The sequence below is a fragment of the Priapulus caudatus genome, unplaced genomic scaffold (genome assembly GCF_000485595.1).
Source record: "Priapulus caudatus unplaced genomic scaffold, Priapulus_caudatus-5.0.1 Scaffold44, whole genome shotgun sequence".
NCBI lineage: Eukaryota > Metazoa > Priapulida > Priapulimorpha > Priapulimorphida > Priapulidae > Priapulus > Priapulus caudatus.
Genome location: NW_014577105.1, coordinates 244,482 through 256,731, shown reverse-complemented (window position 1 = coordinate 256,731; position 12,250 = coordinate 244,482). Strand labels below are relative to the sequence as shown.

General features: G+C 45.6%; 1 protein-coding gene across 2 annotated transcripts in view; it reads left to right on the top strand.

Annotated features, from left to right (window-relative positions):
* Positions 1–33: 33 nt before the first annotated feature.
* The window catches only part of LOC106820731 (betaine--homocysteine S-methyltransferase 1-like), a 25,672-nt gene continuing 13,455 nt past the window's right edge, over positions 34–12,250 (top strand). For both annotated transcript variants that reach the window (XR_001395647.1, XM_014825271.1), the window contains exons 1-3: positions 34–199; positions 10,363–10,504; positions 11,114–11,232. Coding sequence is in view for 1 of the 2 variants with exons in the window: in XM_014825271.1 (XP_014680757.1) it covers positions 194–199; positions 10,363–10,504; positions 11,114–11,232 (267 nt within the window). In the remaining variant the exon portion in view is untranslated. The remainder of the gene's footprint in view (positions 200–10,362; positions 10,505–11,113; positions 11,233–12,250) is intronic.

Genomic DNA, 12,250 nt, shown 5'->3' with positions numbered 1-12,250 from the left:
CCAGTCAACCAACCAGCCAACCAAGCTGGATCGTCACGCGGCATCTTGTAATCAGCGTCCAGTTCGACGCTAAAACCGTAGGCATATATAGATCTTCAGTTTCCAGCGCTAATTAATTTGATAGTGGTACCACGGAGTCGTAAAGTTCTGAGTCCTTTTCATTTGACAAGTGATCGCACTAAAACCAGGAGCAATGCCGGTAAGCGTTACACTTACACACATCGGACTAGATTTTTTTCAAATTACATACATATTATCAGAAGTAGGTAATATAGGCTATTAATGATAGAAGTAGATAATAGTAGATAATAATTCCCTATTGTCTACTTCTGATATTATGTACTTATGTATAGCACCCCGCTCCCGCTACAGCGAAGGGGCTTCCACACCGTTATAGCTATATCTTTATATATACTCGTGATATGTTTATTTTTACTTTTATATTTACTCGTGATATATTTGACGAGGGGGATAGTGATTGAAATAAGTGGCACAACAGTAACGCACAAAGGGTCGTTGTCGTATCAGGTACTACATATATAGCCTCGTCTACACGACGAAATTTAACTCGAGTTAAGTGTCTAAGTTAGCGTTAACTCGAGTTAGCTTAACCTCGCCAGTCGATCGAGGTTAAGCTAACTCGAGTTACCTTAACTCGAGTTAAGGCCCCGTATAGACGCTTAACTCGAGTTACGAATAATACACAACTCCACAATAGGCGGCAACACTAGTACGATGTACGTACACACGCACGCACGCACGCACGCACGTGTACTTGCACACGCACGCACACACTTATGCACGCACGTGTACGTGCACACGCACGCACACACTCATGCACGCACGTGTACGTGCACACGCACGCACGTCTACGTGCACATGCATGCACGCACGCACGCACGCACGCACGCACGTGTACCTGCACACACACACACGTACGCACGCACACATGCACACACGTTTACCTGCACACGCACACACGGACGCACGGACGCACGGACGCACGAACGTGTATCTGCACACGCGCGCACAGCAGCGGTGGTCACCAGGCGTGCAGGCCCACGCAGCTGCAGCGGGTGCGCAGCTAATAAGCACGTGGTAGCGTGCAACGACAACGGACGCACGCAGCTGCGCACGCATGGCACGCGCACGTGTAGAGTTGCAACATGCAAACCTGACCGCGGGAACGCACGTGGTACGTACACACGCAACGGAGCCCACGCACGCACTCCATCGCACGCCACGTGTACGTGCACACGCACGCAACCGCCACGCCCGCGCACGTCGTACGTGCACCATGCATGCACGCAACTCACCGCACGTGTACCCTGGCACAACCACCTACGCACGACGCAACGCAACGCAGCAGCGAGTGGCAGCACACGTGTACTGCACACGCACACAACCGCCCGCACGCACTAGGCGGGGCACGCTCGTCCGCCCCCGCGCGGGTGTTGGCAAACGTTGTACGGCTGCAACATCTCGGCGCGGCACACGACGGCACGCACGCAACTGCATGCAGCACAGCGTGTAAGTTCACACGGCACGCACGCCAGGCCACGCACGGAGCGTACACAACGCAATACACTGCATGCACCACGCGGTACGTGCAATGCACGCACGCACGGCATTCGACGACGTGTACCTGCACAACACCCGCACGTTTACGCACGCCACGCACACATCAACAACGGTACCTTTCACACGGCACAACACGCACGCACCACGCACGCACGCAGCATGCATGCACGCACTGTAAGCTGTACACGCACAGCAGCGCACGCACGTGTAGCGTACACACGCACGCAACGGCAGCGCACGCGCACGATGTACGTGCACACGCACCACACACTCAATGCACGCAAGCTGTACGTGCCACACGCAGACGCACCATGCGACGCTCTAGCGGACGACCAGCGCACCACGGCGACTTACGGCACGTCTACGTGGCACATGCACACCGCGCGCAACAACACGCACGCCACGCTTACAGGCCACGCACGTTTACGTGCACACACAAGGACGACGGACGTACGCACGCACACACGAGCACGGGTACTTGGCACACGACACGCAGCACGCGCAGCGCACGCGCGCAGCGTGTACCGTACACACGCACGCACGGGCACGCACGCACGCAGCGTATACGTGCACAAGCACACACGCACGCACGCACGCACGCACGCACGCACGCACGTATACGTGCACACGCACACACGCACGCACACACGCACGCATGCATAATAAATCGGTAGTAATCGCTATCGGGTGTTGTCGTGTAGACGCTACATAATCGCTAACTCGAGTTAACGCTTAACTCGAGTTAAATTTCGTCGTGTAGACGAGGCTTATGTACCCGAGGTAGTTTTAGGTTGTTTAGTATTAATACTATTATGTTTATATTTTTATATGAGGTATGTTTAGGGTTAGGGTTAGGGTTAGGGTACACTTCTGTAGTACAGGTCTGGTACACTTTGTGTATACATATATGTACCTCGGATACATATATGTACTACCTGATACGACAACGACCCCTTCAGAAACAGTAACGCACGAAGGCCCGAATGGTCGTTGTCGTATAAAGGCGTATAGAATATGTACCCGATGTAACTATTGCTGAGAGGGTCTATGTCCCCCAGGGTACTGCCGGAACGTACCCTGGTACTATCTAATAAGGCTGAGAGGGTCTATGTCCCCCGGGGTACTGCCGGAACGTACCCTGGTACTATCTAATATGCCGGACCGTACCTCGCCTACTCCACTAACGAGTCTAGGGACTCGCCTACGCGCCTATACTCCCTAACCCTAACCGTAACCGTAACCCTAACTCTAACCCTAACCATATCAGTTAGTTACCAGGGTACGTTCCGCTATACCGGACCGTACCAAGGGTACGTTCCGGCAGTAACCTGGGGGACATAGACCCTATGAGCGTAACTATTTGATATGGTTAGGGTTAGGGTTAGGGTTAGGATGTTAGGGTTAGGGTTAGGGTTAGGGCTAGGGAGTAGGCGTAGGCGACATACTCGGCGACACCTCGGGTAGGGCCTACTACATGTACGACAACGACCCCTTCAGCAACAGTAACTATATGATTTATTTAGATTACTGGGAAAGAGTTATATATTAGGTTACATATGACATATATAACATGTGTTAATTATAAGTTATATGTTATGTCAAGCAGTATACATAATTATAACAAGCTATACATATTATATAGGCTTTATATTGTCGGGAGTACAAAATAACATAAAGTTGGGTCAGCTAGGCTGTGGCAGATAGCCTGTGGCTCAGGACAACGGGTATAACGATCTGGCGAGAAGTAACCATCCTATTGTGTATTGGTTATTGTTTGTTGTTTGTTGGTTATTTAACCATATTCCTAGCGGTCATATATGTACGGTAACATATCCTAGTTGGCCTACTCCCATTTCGCCTACTCGATCCCATTTCGTCTACTCTCAATGGGAAATACCCTATTCCCATTTCGCCTTTCTGAGAGTAGATGAAATGGGAGTATTCCCATTTCATCTACTCTCAGAATGGGTAATACACACTGTAGTGCCATTTCGTCGTATATTGATATTACAGCAAATACCAGGAGCAATTATAGTGGGGATGCCACTCCGTCTAGTCTATGAATGTTAAATCAAAACCATATATTACATTTTATAAATGATTATTTAGTGGACAAACTGATGGTAGACAAAATGGGAATGGGGTGGATTTTATACTGGTGGACGACTTTGGAGTAGGCGATATGAGTGTTGAGTATATATGAGGGCGATATGTAGAGTAGACCGGATCGCGCAACTGAGTTTATTACACGAGTTGTTGCTGTGTGCACTGATTGTTTCATTCGCATTGTTTGCTTGGACGCATTGTAGTTTTTGTCAGTTCGTAGCTCGCATTTTTCAGCTCGCACATCCCCGAGATCCCCCAGCTGCGACTACGAGAGCGATTTTTTCAAATTTTCATGTTTTTCGCTGGTAATTTGTTTTGCGGGAGCGATTTCGAAGGTTTGAAGAGCGAATCGTGCATCGTTCGGGCCTAGATACAATAATGTAACCCAACAAGAGTAGGTTACAAACTTACAAGAGCAGGTAAGAGTAGACCTACTCTTGTTGGGTTACATTATTGTATCTACGCTCGGGCCGTGTATTTTTTACCCTGGTGTAAAGTGTAAACCAACTGGGAGTTTCGCTAGAGACGAAATGGGAATTCCGCCGTAGGCGAAATGGGAGTAGTAGTCTAGTTGCCAAATGTCGATTTGGACGTGAACCTTGCTTGCACTGCATGAGGTCTTTACAAAATGTTATTTGCATTTTTTACATCTCCAAGGTATACTGATCTCAAATCAGTCGGGTGCCATTTTGTCACCCTTGAGCATTTTGATAAATCCAAGATGGCGGCCAAGATGACTGCCAATAACGTATAATAGCCATATCTTGGCTTATATTTCATTTAGGACAATAATATTGGTGTCTAATCTAGGTTTGTGACGTCAGGAAAGCCGTTATAGTGACATCTATAAATTTATAGGAGCCTTTGTTTATATAGAAATTCAAAATGGCTGCTGAAAATGCATTATTGGTCATATATTGGCTTCTATCTTTCTTAGGACAATAATTTTGGTGTCTAATACTAGGTTTGTGATGTCAGTAAAGCCGTTAGTAACATCTATAAACTTATAGGAGCATTTGTTTATATAGAAATTCAAAATGGCCGCCAAAATGGCCGCTGAAAATGCATTATTGGTCATACTAGACCATGCCCGTTAGGTGGTGGTAAGAATCTGTACAGTACAGTAAGTACAGACAATAATTTTGGTGTCACTTTTTTGTCATTTTGGCTTTTTGACACAATGTACATTGTCTTTTTATAACAATGTACAGAAATTATGGTACTGCTGTGCGTTCCAAATGTTTATGCACATGGTATCAGACTTGTTTCAGACCATGGCTGAATGTTTTTTTCAAGTGTAACTCACAGGAAAATCTCATAACTGCTGGTCTGGAAAGAATTCAGAAGATTATTGAATTCAGATTGAGATCAGCAAATGTCGAGGTGATGATATCCATCTTGGTCTAGAACAGAGGTTTGGTGTTGACCCCAGCCTATCTATAGACTGCCACAAGAACTGTGTGTCTACTTACACATCTTCCCTACACATAGATCGGTATCGGAAAAAGTGTGGTCTTAGTGCACTGAGGTCCTCAAGTGCACCATCTCCGGCAAAGCGCTGTCGTCGCTCCGATTCAACTTCATTCGATTTTTAGCAGCAATGTATATTCTGTAGCGAATTGTGTTCTGAACATCCGGATCCCAAAAATCCTAGCCGTTGGCGCAGAGTTGTGATATGCAGGACTGCTGAGCGTGGTAAATATAAGAAAACATTGAAACAGGCAATATTAGATGCTTGCGATATTCGCAAAGATGATTGGGCACACCAGGTTGAAATTCGGGTGCATGGTTGCGTTAGTGATCTTCATGCAGCTGATGGACGATATCACCTGGATTGCAAAAATCAATTCATGGCACCTCGATCCATTACGTCAGCAACAACGAAAGTAGACCAAGGTATCAACAAAGATGAGGCCTTACATTATCTAGTAGGGGTAATGAAATCTGATTTGTCGCGTATTTGGAACTCCGTCGAAGCTTACAACTGTTACTTGTCGCAAGGTGGCAATGTTTTATCCAGAAGAACTCTAATTCACAAACTGTCAGATGTATTTGGTGCTGATCTTCTCATATTATCAGCATCCGGTGTTGCTAATATTTTGGTATTCCGTAGCAAGGCAGCAGGTGTTCTGAAAATACATGATGATAATGAAGATGATGCATCAGTAGAAAAGGTTGCTCAACAGATCGCTTTGGAGGTAAGGAAGCTCACTCCAAATAAGTGGGTTTACAAAACTAGAATTAGCAGAGAGAACATATTCGACGAGGTGAGCCGAACACGAATGAGCCTGCTCTCATGTATATCGGATAAGCTAGATTCATCTATGCCAGCCCTTTTAATTGGGAATATGGTAAGCAGCAAAGTATGCAGTCGTCCTACCGCTCTCCAAGTAGCACTAGGTGTGGTAGTGAGGGAGAAACACCTAATAGACCAGCTCTATGACTATGGAATCACATGTTCATATGACGAGGTGTTGAGGTTTAAGGCATCTGCTGCAGCAGCTGCTGCTCAAAAGTCCGAGCTCACTGGAATATCAGATGCCAATATAGGCCTTGTTCAAGCACTTGCCGACAACTTCGATGCTAACATCTCTTCCCAAAATGGTCTTCGCTAAACCCATGCCCTGGCTTTGCTCATGACACAAAATCAAGAACATCGGACATCCAATGATACCTCTGTCAAGAATGACGTAGCAATAAAACGCCTGAGAAAAAAGGAGATGAAAGACCCGATCATGCCAGAGATTATGACGTATGAGGGTCCCAAAAAGCCGGGAATGCCCGAAGGAAAGGGAAGACACTGTGTCCTGTCCCTGGAAATTTTAGCACATCAGAACATAGCTGTCAGACGAGCACAAGTCATTAACTTTGATTTCCCAAAGTGTGTGACAGCCAAGCCCAAAACACCAGAATACAATGGATTCAATGTAAACTGTTTTCGTGATCAAGGCCACTCTATTAAGCCGGCAACAACGACTGTATATACGCCACTCATCAATATAAAACCTTCAGATCCGAATACCATGATGACGGCCATGGTGGAGGCTCAACGCCTCACCACAGAGGCTGGACAGTCCATCACAGTGTTCACAAATGATCAACAGCTATACAGAGTTGCTGTCAATGTTACATGGGTGAATCCAGAATTATTCTGTAACTTCATTCCCCGACTGGGCGGGATGCACATGTTGATGAGCTTTGTTGGATGTGTTGGCACTATGATTGCCAATAGTGGCCTTGAAGACGTACTGATGGCAGCCTTTGGAGGTGTACCCCGTATGCTATCGAACAAAAACTTTCCACAGAACACAAGAGCACTGCGGATGGTAGTTGAAGAAATTGTGCATGATGTACTAGAGACTGTCGACTGTCATGAAGACTTGATACAGTTACTCGAGACTAGAGCAGCCAGCAACAGAACAACACAGCTATGGGTGGAATGCCTTATCAAGCCAGTGCTTATTATGATGTTGTTTGTCCGAGCTGAAAGGAAGGCAAACTGGCCGTTGCATCTCTGGACCGTAGAGCATATGTTGCCGTATTATTTCGCTGCTGCCCACTTCAATTATGCACGATACGCCCTGTGTTATCTTAGGTCTATCGAGCAGTTGCCAGATGAAATTCTAAGAAAGTTCATGAAAGGTGAACATGTGATGCGTTACAACCCCGGCATATGGAATGGGATATGGTCGGATATGTACATAGAGACGACCTTCATGCGCTACGGTCACGGTTCTGGTGGGATAGTTGGCATAACACTCAAGCCATCAGCGCTGAAGAGATGGGCATTGAGTGTCCATATATGTAGCCGACTTGTCCAAGATGTTGCAGACATGGAAGAAGGTTCATCATCAGAACACGCCACTACCAGTCACAAGGAGGAGATAAACGCTCGTGTGCAGTCAGATGCCGAGGACAGAGAGAAACTCTACGAGAAACTAATGTCCTGCATTAACCCTTTGGATCCGCAAATTCATTCTACGAGTATAACAAACATCGTCTCTGGCATAGTTGGCATAGACTCTGTAAATGTTAAGGCCGTTGCTATAGGCACGCACCAGATGAATGACTTTGAATCCAGGTGGCCTGAAAGTTTCAATGCGTCTTTGTCTAAGTATGTGATAACGATGGCTGTAATCAAAAAGAACATTAAGCTGGGATCATCGGTGTTGTTTGATACAAACCTCATCTACTCTCGAGTAATGGGATTGCGACATTCTCGGGACATAAATTTGAAGAACGTCTTGTATCATGAACTTGCACCAGTTCCAACATCCATGTTCGAAGACAGTGGAGAGATGAGAATTGCTAAAACAAAGTGTACTGAAGAACAAGATACGAGTAGACGTATCCACGAGATTGGTTCACCCACCAGAGATTACCATCCTTGACGCATGTGCCATCCTATGGATTGTCAACTGGCCTACGAATGGCACAGTATCAGATTTTGTAGACAACTTTTCCAAGTATGTATTGTGGAGGTTACAGCACAGCGATGTATACGTTGTCTTCGACAGATACTATGAATACAGTATTAAGAATGGGACAAGATCAGTCCGTGCAGGGAAGCAAGCCAGTCGACGTTACATTCTGACTTCTGGCACCCCGCTGCCACCCCAGCATGTCACCCTTAGTGTTAAAGAAAACAAAATCCAGCTGATTGACCTCATCTGCAAAGGTTTAATTAACAAGGCAGTCAACCGCGCCACTACAAGCTACATACTGGTCGTGACCGGACGTGATCCAGTTCCAACAATGATCTCTGGCGGAGTGGTAACAGAGAGAGAAGATCTAGCTACTACACACGAAGAAGCAGATGTAATTATGGTCCAACAGGTCGTTATAATGGCCGGCAGTGGGACGAACAACATAAAGGTAATATGCGACGACACTGATGTATTCATACTCCTAATACATTTCTATGACCTCCTAGCATTGACATGTCAACGGACCATGGAAGACACAAGCCCTAAGAGAGCGGTTGTAGACGTTGGCGAAACTACTAAGAAGCATGCAAACATTGCGCCTTACCTGTTAGCAGGACATGGTTTGACTGGAAGCGATACGGTTGCCCACCTGTGTGGAATTTGCAAAACTAGCGTTATAAAGGTTCTTCAGGCAGGTCACACAGTTGTCACTTTCCAGTATAGGCAATCGTAGTGCAACTGAAGAGGAGATACTAGATGAGGCAACTGCATTTATTGCTGCATGTTATGGCATCCAGAAGAGAACGACGATGTCACAGGTTCGCTTCGATGTCTGGACAAGGAAGATGGCCAAACATAAAGTGACGTCAACACCGGAACTGAGGACACTGCCTCCAAGCACTGAATCCTTTGCTGAAAACGTAAAGAGAGCTCACTTGCAAACCTGCATCTGGAAATCAACAACAGAGCGTGACCCGCCTGACCTAGATCCAACAACATTTGGCTGGTCACGTGATGAGGCATCACATCTACTCGTACCAGTCATGCTGCCTTCTGGAGTACTACCTGCACCTGACGAGGTTCTAAAGATGGTCTGTTGTTCGTGCGCTACTGGCCAGCCTTGTTCTACTGCAAGGTGTGGATGTGCTAGAGCTCGACTAGCATGCACTGTCTTTTGCAAATGTCAAGGAGAATCTCACTGCCAAAATTAAAGCACGCAACCAGTTAGTATTGATACTGATGAGGATGTGGACTCAGATGATGACTAGTGCTGAGGGTATCAGAATTCTTGACGTAAAATGCAAAATTACATAATTACGTACAGTGTCGGTGACACTGAACTCGGGACAGTATAGTACCAGAGTGGGCCAATGTGTAGAGTGAAATTGTTCACTATATTCTGTAATAAATGAGTTACTTAAAAACGCCTTTTGTGATCAAGACATACAATTCGCTATGTATTTCTTCTTCTATGCAAATGAACTGTCTAAACGATTGTTTTTGACGTCATGAGCACAATTCTGATCCCATATGTATATAGCTAATATAGCATTTTGGCAACCAACTCGGTGGCCATTTTGAAATAAAAATAGGTCCTATAAATTATAATAGATGTCACTAACGGCTTCTCTGACGTCACACACCTAGTATTAGACACCAAAATTATTGTCCTAAGAAAGATAGAAGCCAATATATGACCAATAATGCATTTTCAGCAGCCATTTTGGCGGCCATTTTGAATATCTATATAAACAAATGCTCGTATAAGTTTATAGATGTCACTAACGGCTTCCCTGACGTCACAAACTTAGTATTAGACACTAATATTATTGTCCTAAATGAAATATAAGCCAATTGATATGGCTATTATACGTTATTGGCAGTCATCTTGGCCGCCATCTTGGATTTATCAAAATGCTCAAGGGTGACAAAGTGGCACCCGACTGATTTAAGATCAGTATACTTTGGAGATGTGAAAAATGCAAAAACATTTTGTAAAGACCTTAGTGCAAGGTTATCTGGTCTGCCGCCAGACTATAGGCCATGCAACCGGGCATAAAGTGATAAACCATTATGTACATGTTCAGCTTCTGGTAAAGTTATATTGTTATCAGAAGTAGATAATAGGGAATCCTATTCAAATTCCCTATTATCTACTTCTGATTGTTATGGATTTGTCTGCATGGATATGTGCTTTTTATAATCCTCAAAATTCACTCTTTTTTTATATCTGTTGTGACATTTATAGGGTGCCAAAAAGGGAATTCTAGAGAGATTAGATGCTGGGCCAGTGATTGGTGATGGGGGCTTTGTCTTTGCTCTCGAGAAGCGTGGTTATGTCAAGGCAGGACCCTGGACCCCTGAAGCGGCCATCGAACACCCCGAAGCAGGTATGCAGCAGTATGGCTCATAGGGTCTATGTCCCCTAGGGTACTGCCGGAACGTACCCTGGGTACGGTCCGGTATACCTGAACGTACCCTGGTAACTATCTGATATGGTTAGAGTTAGGGTTAGGGAGTAAGCGTATGCGACTCCCTAGACTCGTTCGGGGACTCGTTAGTGGAGTAGGCGAGGTACGGTCCGGCACATTAGATAGTACCAGGGTACGTTCCGGCAGTACCCTGGGCCCTGGGGGACATAGACCCTCTCAGCAGCAATATGACGTACTAACGCCATCTGTCGGGGAAAAATAATTGATACACAAGTACGTGTTAAAATACTATACGATCATGCTTATTATGCAGAGGTATAATTAGTTCATACTTTTTAACTTATCTGCTTGTGTGTTGGGGGTGGGCGTAGCAAAGCTAGACATGGCTTGTGTTCTCAGCTGTTTACTCTAGAGAGTTCACCCTTGGCTATTGGCGATTGCATGTTATATGACCTATGTTCCCCTCCTCCGAATTATCTATGACTACGTAGTTGACCTTATTTCACAATAGAACTGTTTCTTATTCTAAAGTTTTTAACAGACTAAAATTGTCATCTGCATTTTCAGTGAGACAGTTGCACAGAGAGTTTCTGCGGGCTGGGTCTGATGTTATGCAAGCATTCACGTTCTACGCCAGCGATGATAAGTTACAGAACAGAGGTTGTGCTGCTAATGCCACACATAGTGTGAGTAGGTCTAACATGAAATTTTTAAGGGCATGTTTGTTTAAGTGGATTACAGAATAATGCCTTAATTGATGTCCAACAAGGGCTTCTAGGGGTGGGTGGGGTATTAAGTGATACGAATATTGGTAGATAGGCAAATTGGTGGCACAATGTGTTTATTACTGCAATGCAAACAACTAGTGTGGCTGGCTGCTGAATAGTGTTGAATTGTGGTATAAATACTTTTTATCGTGATGTTCTTGTGTGTAAGTAGGTGAAAATTTGATGTGAAACATGGAAGAATATGTGAACACTTCAGCACAGGGCGATAGATCCATTGTTAACAAGGCAGTGTTGACCGTGTTAATTGGATAGGGCATGGTCGTAGGATATTTTCTCTCTCTCTCTATATATATATATATATATATATATATAAGAGAGAGAGAGAGGAGAGAGGAGAGGAGAGGAGAGTAAGGGAGGGGAGGAGACGAGAGTGGACGAGAGAGGAGAGAGAGAGAAGAAGCGGAGAATAAGAGAGAGCGAAGATGAAGAGAGAGAGGAGAGATGAGAGAAGAGAGAGAAGAGAGGAGAGAGGAGAGAGAGGAGAAGGGAGATAGAGGAGAAAGGAGAGGAGAGGAGAGAGGAGAGAGGAGAGAGAGAGAGGAGAGAGAGGAGGAGGAGTGGAGAGAGGGAGAGAGGGGAGAGGAGAGAGGAGAGAGGGAGAGAGGAAGAGGAGAGAGGAGAGAGGAGAGAGGAGAGAGGAGAGAGGAGAGAGGAGAGAGGAGAGAGGAGAGAGGAGAGAGGAGAGAAGAGAGAAGGAGGAGAAGAGAGAGGAGAGCAGGAAGAGGAGAGAGGGACGAGAGAGGAGAGTAGAAAGAGGGAAAAGGAGTAGAGAGACGAGGAGGGGAGAGAGAGAGGAGTAGAGGTAGTGTAGTGATGTATAGGCGTAGGTGTATTGATAGTGTGTAATGTATAGGCGAGTGTAGTTAGGACGTAGGGTGTAGTGTTACGTAGGTGTGGTGGATTAGTGTAGTGTGGA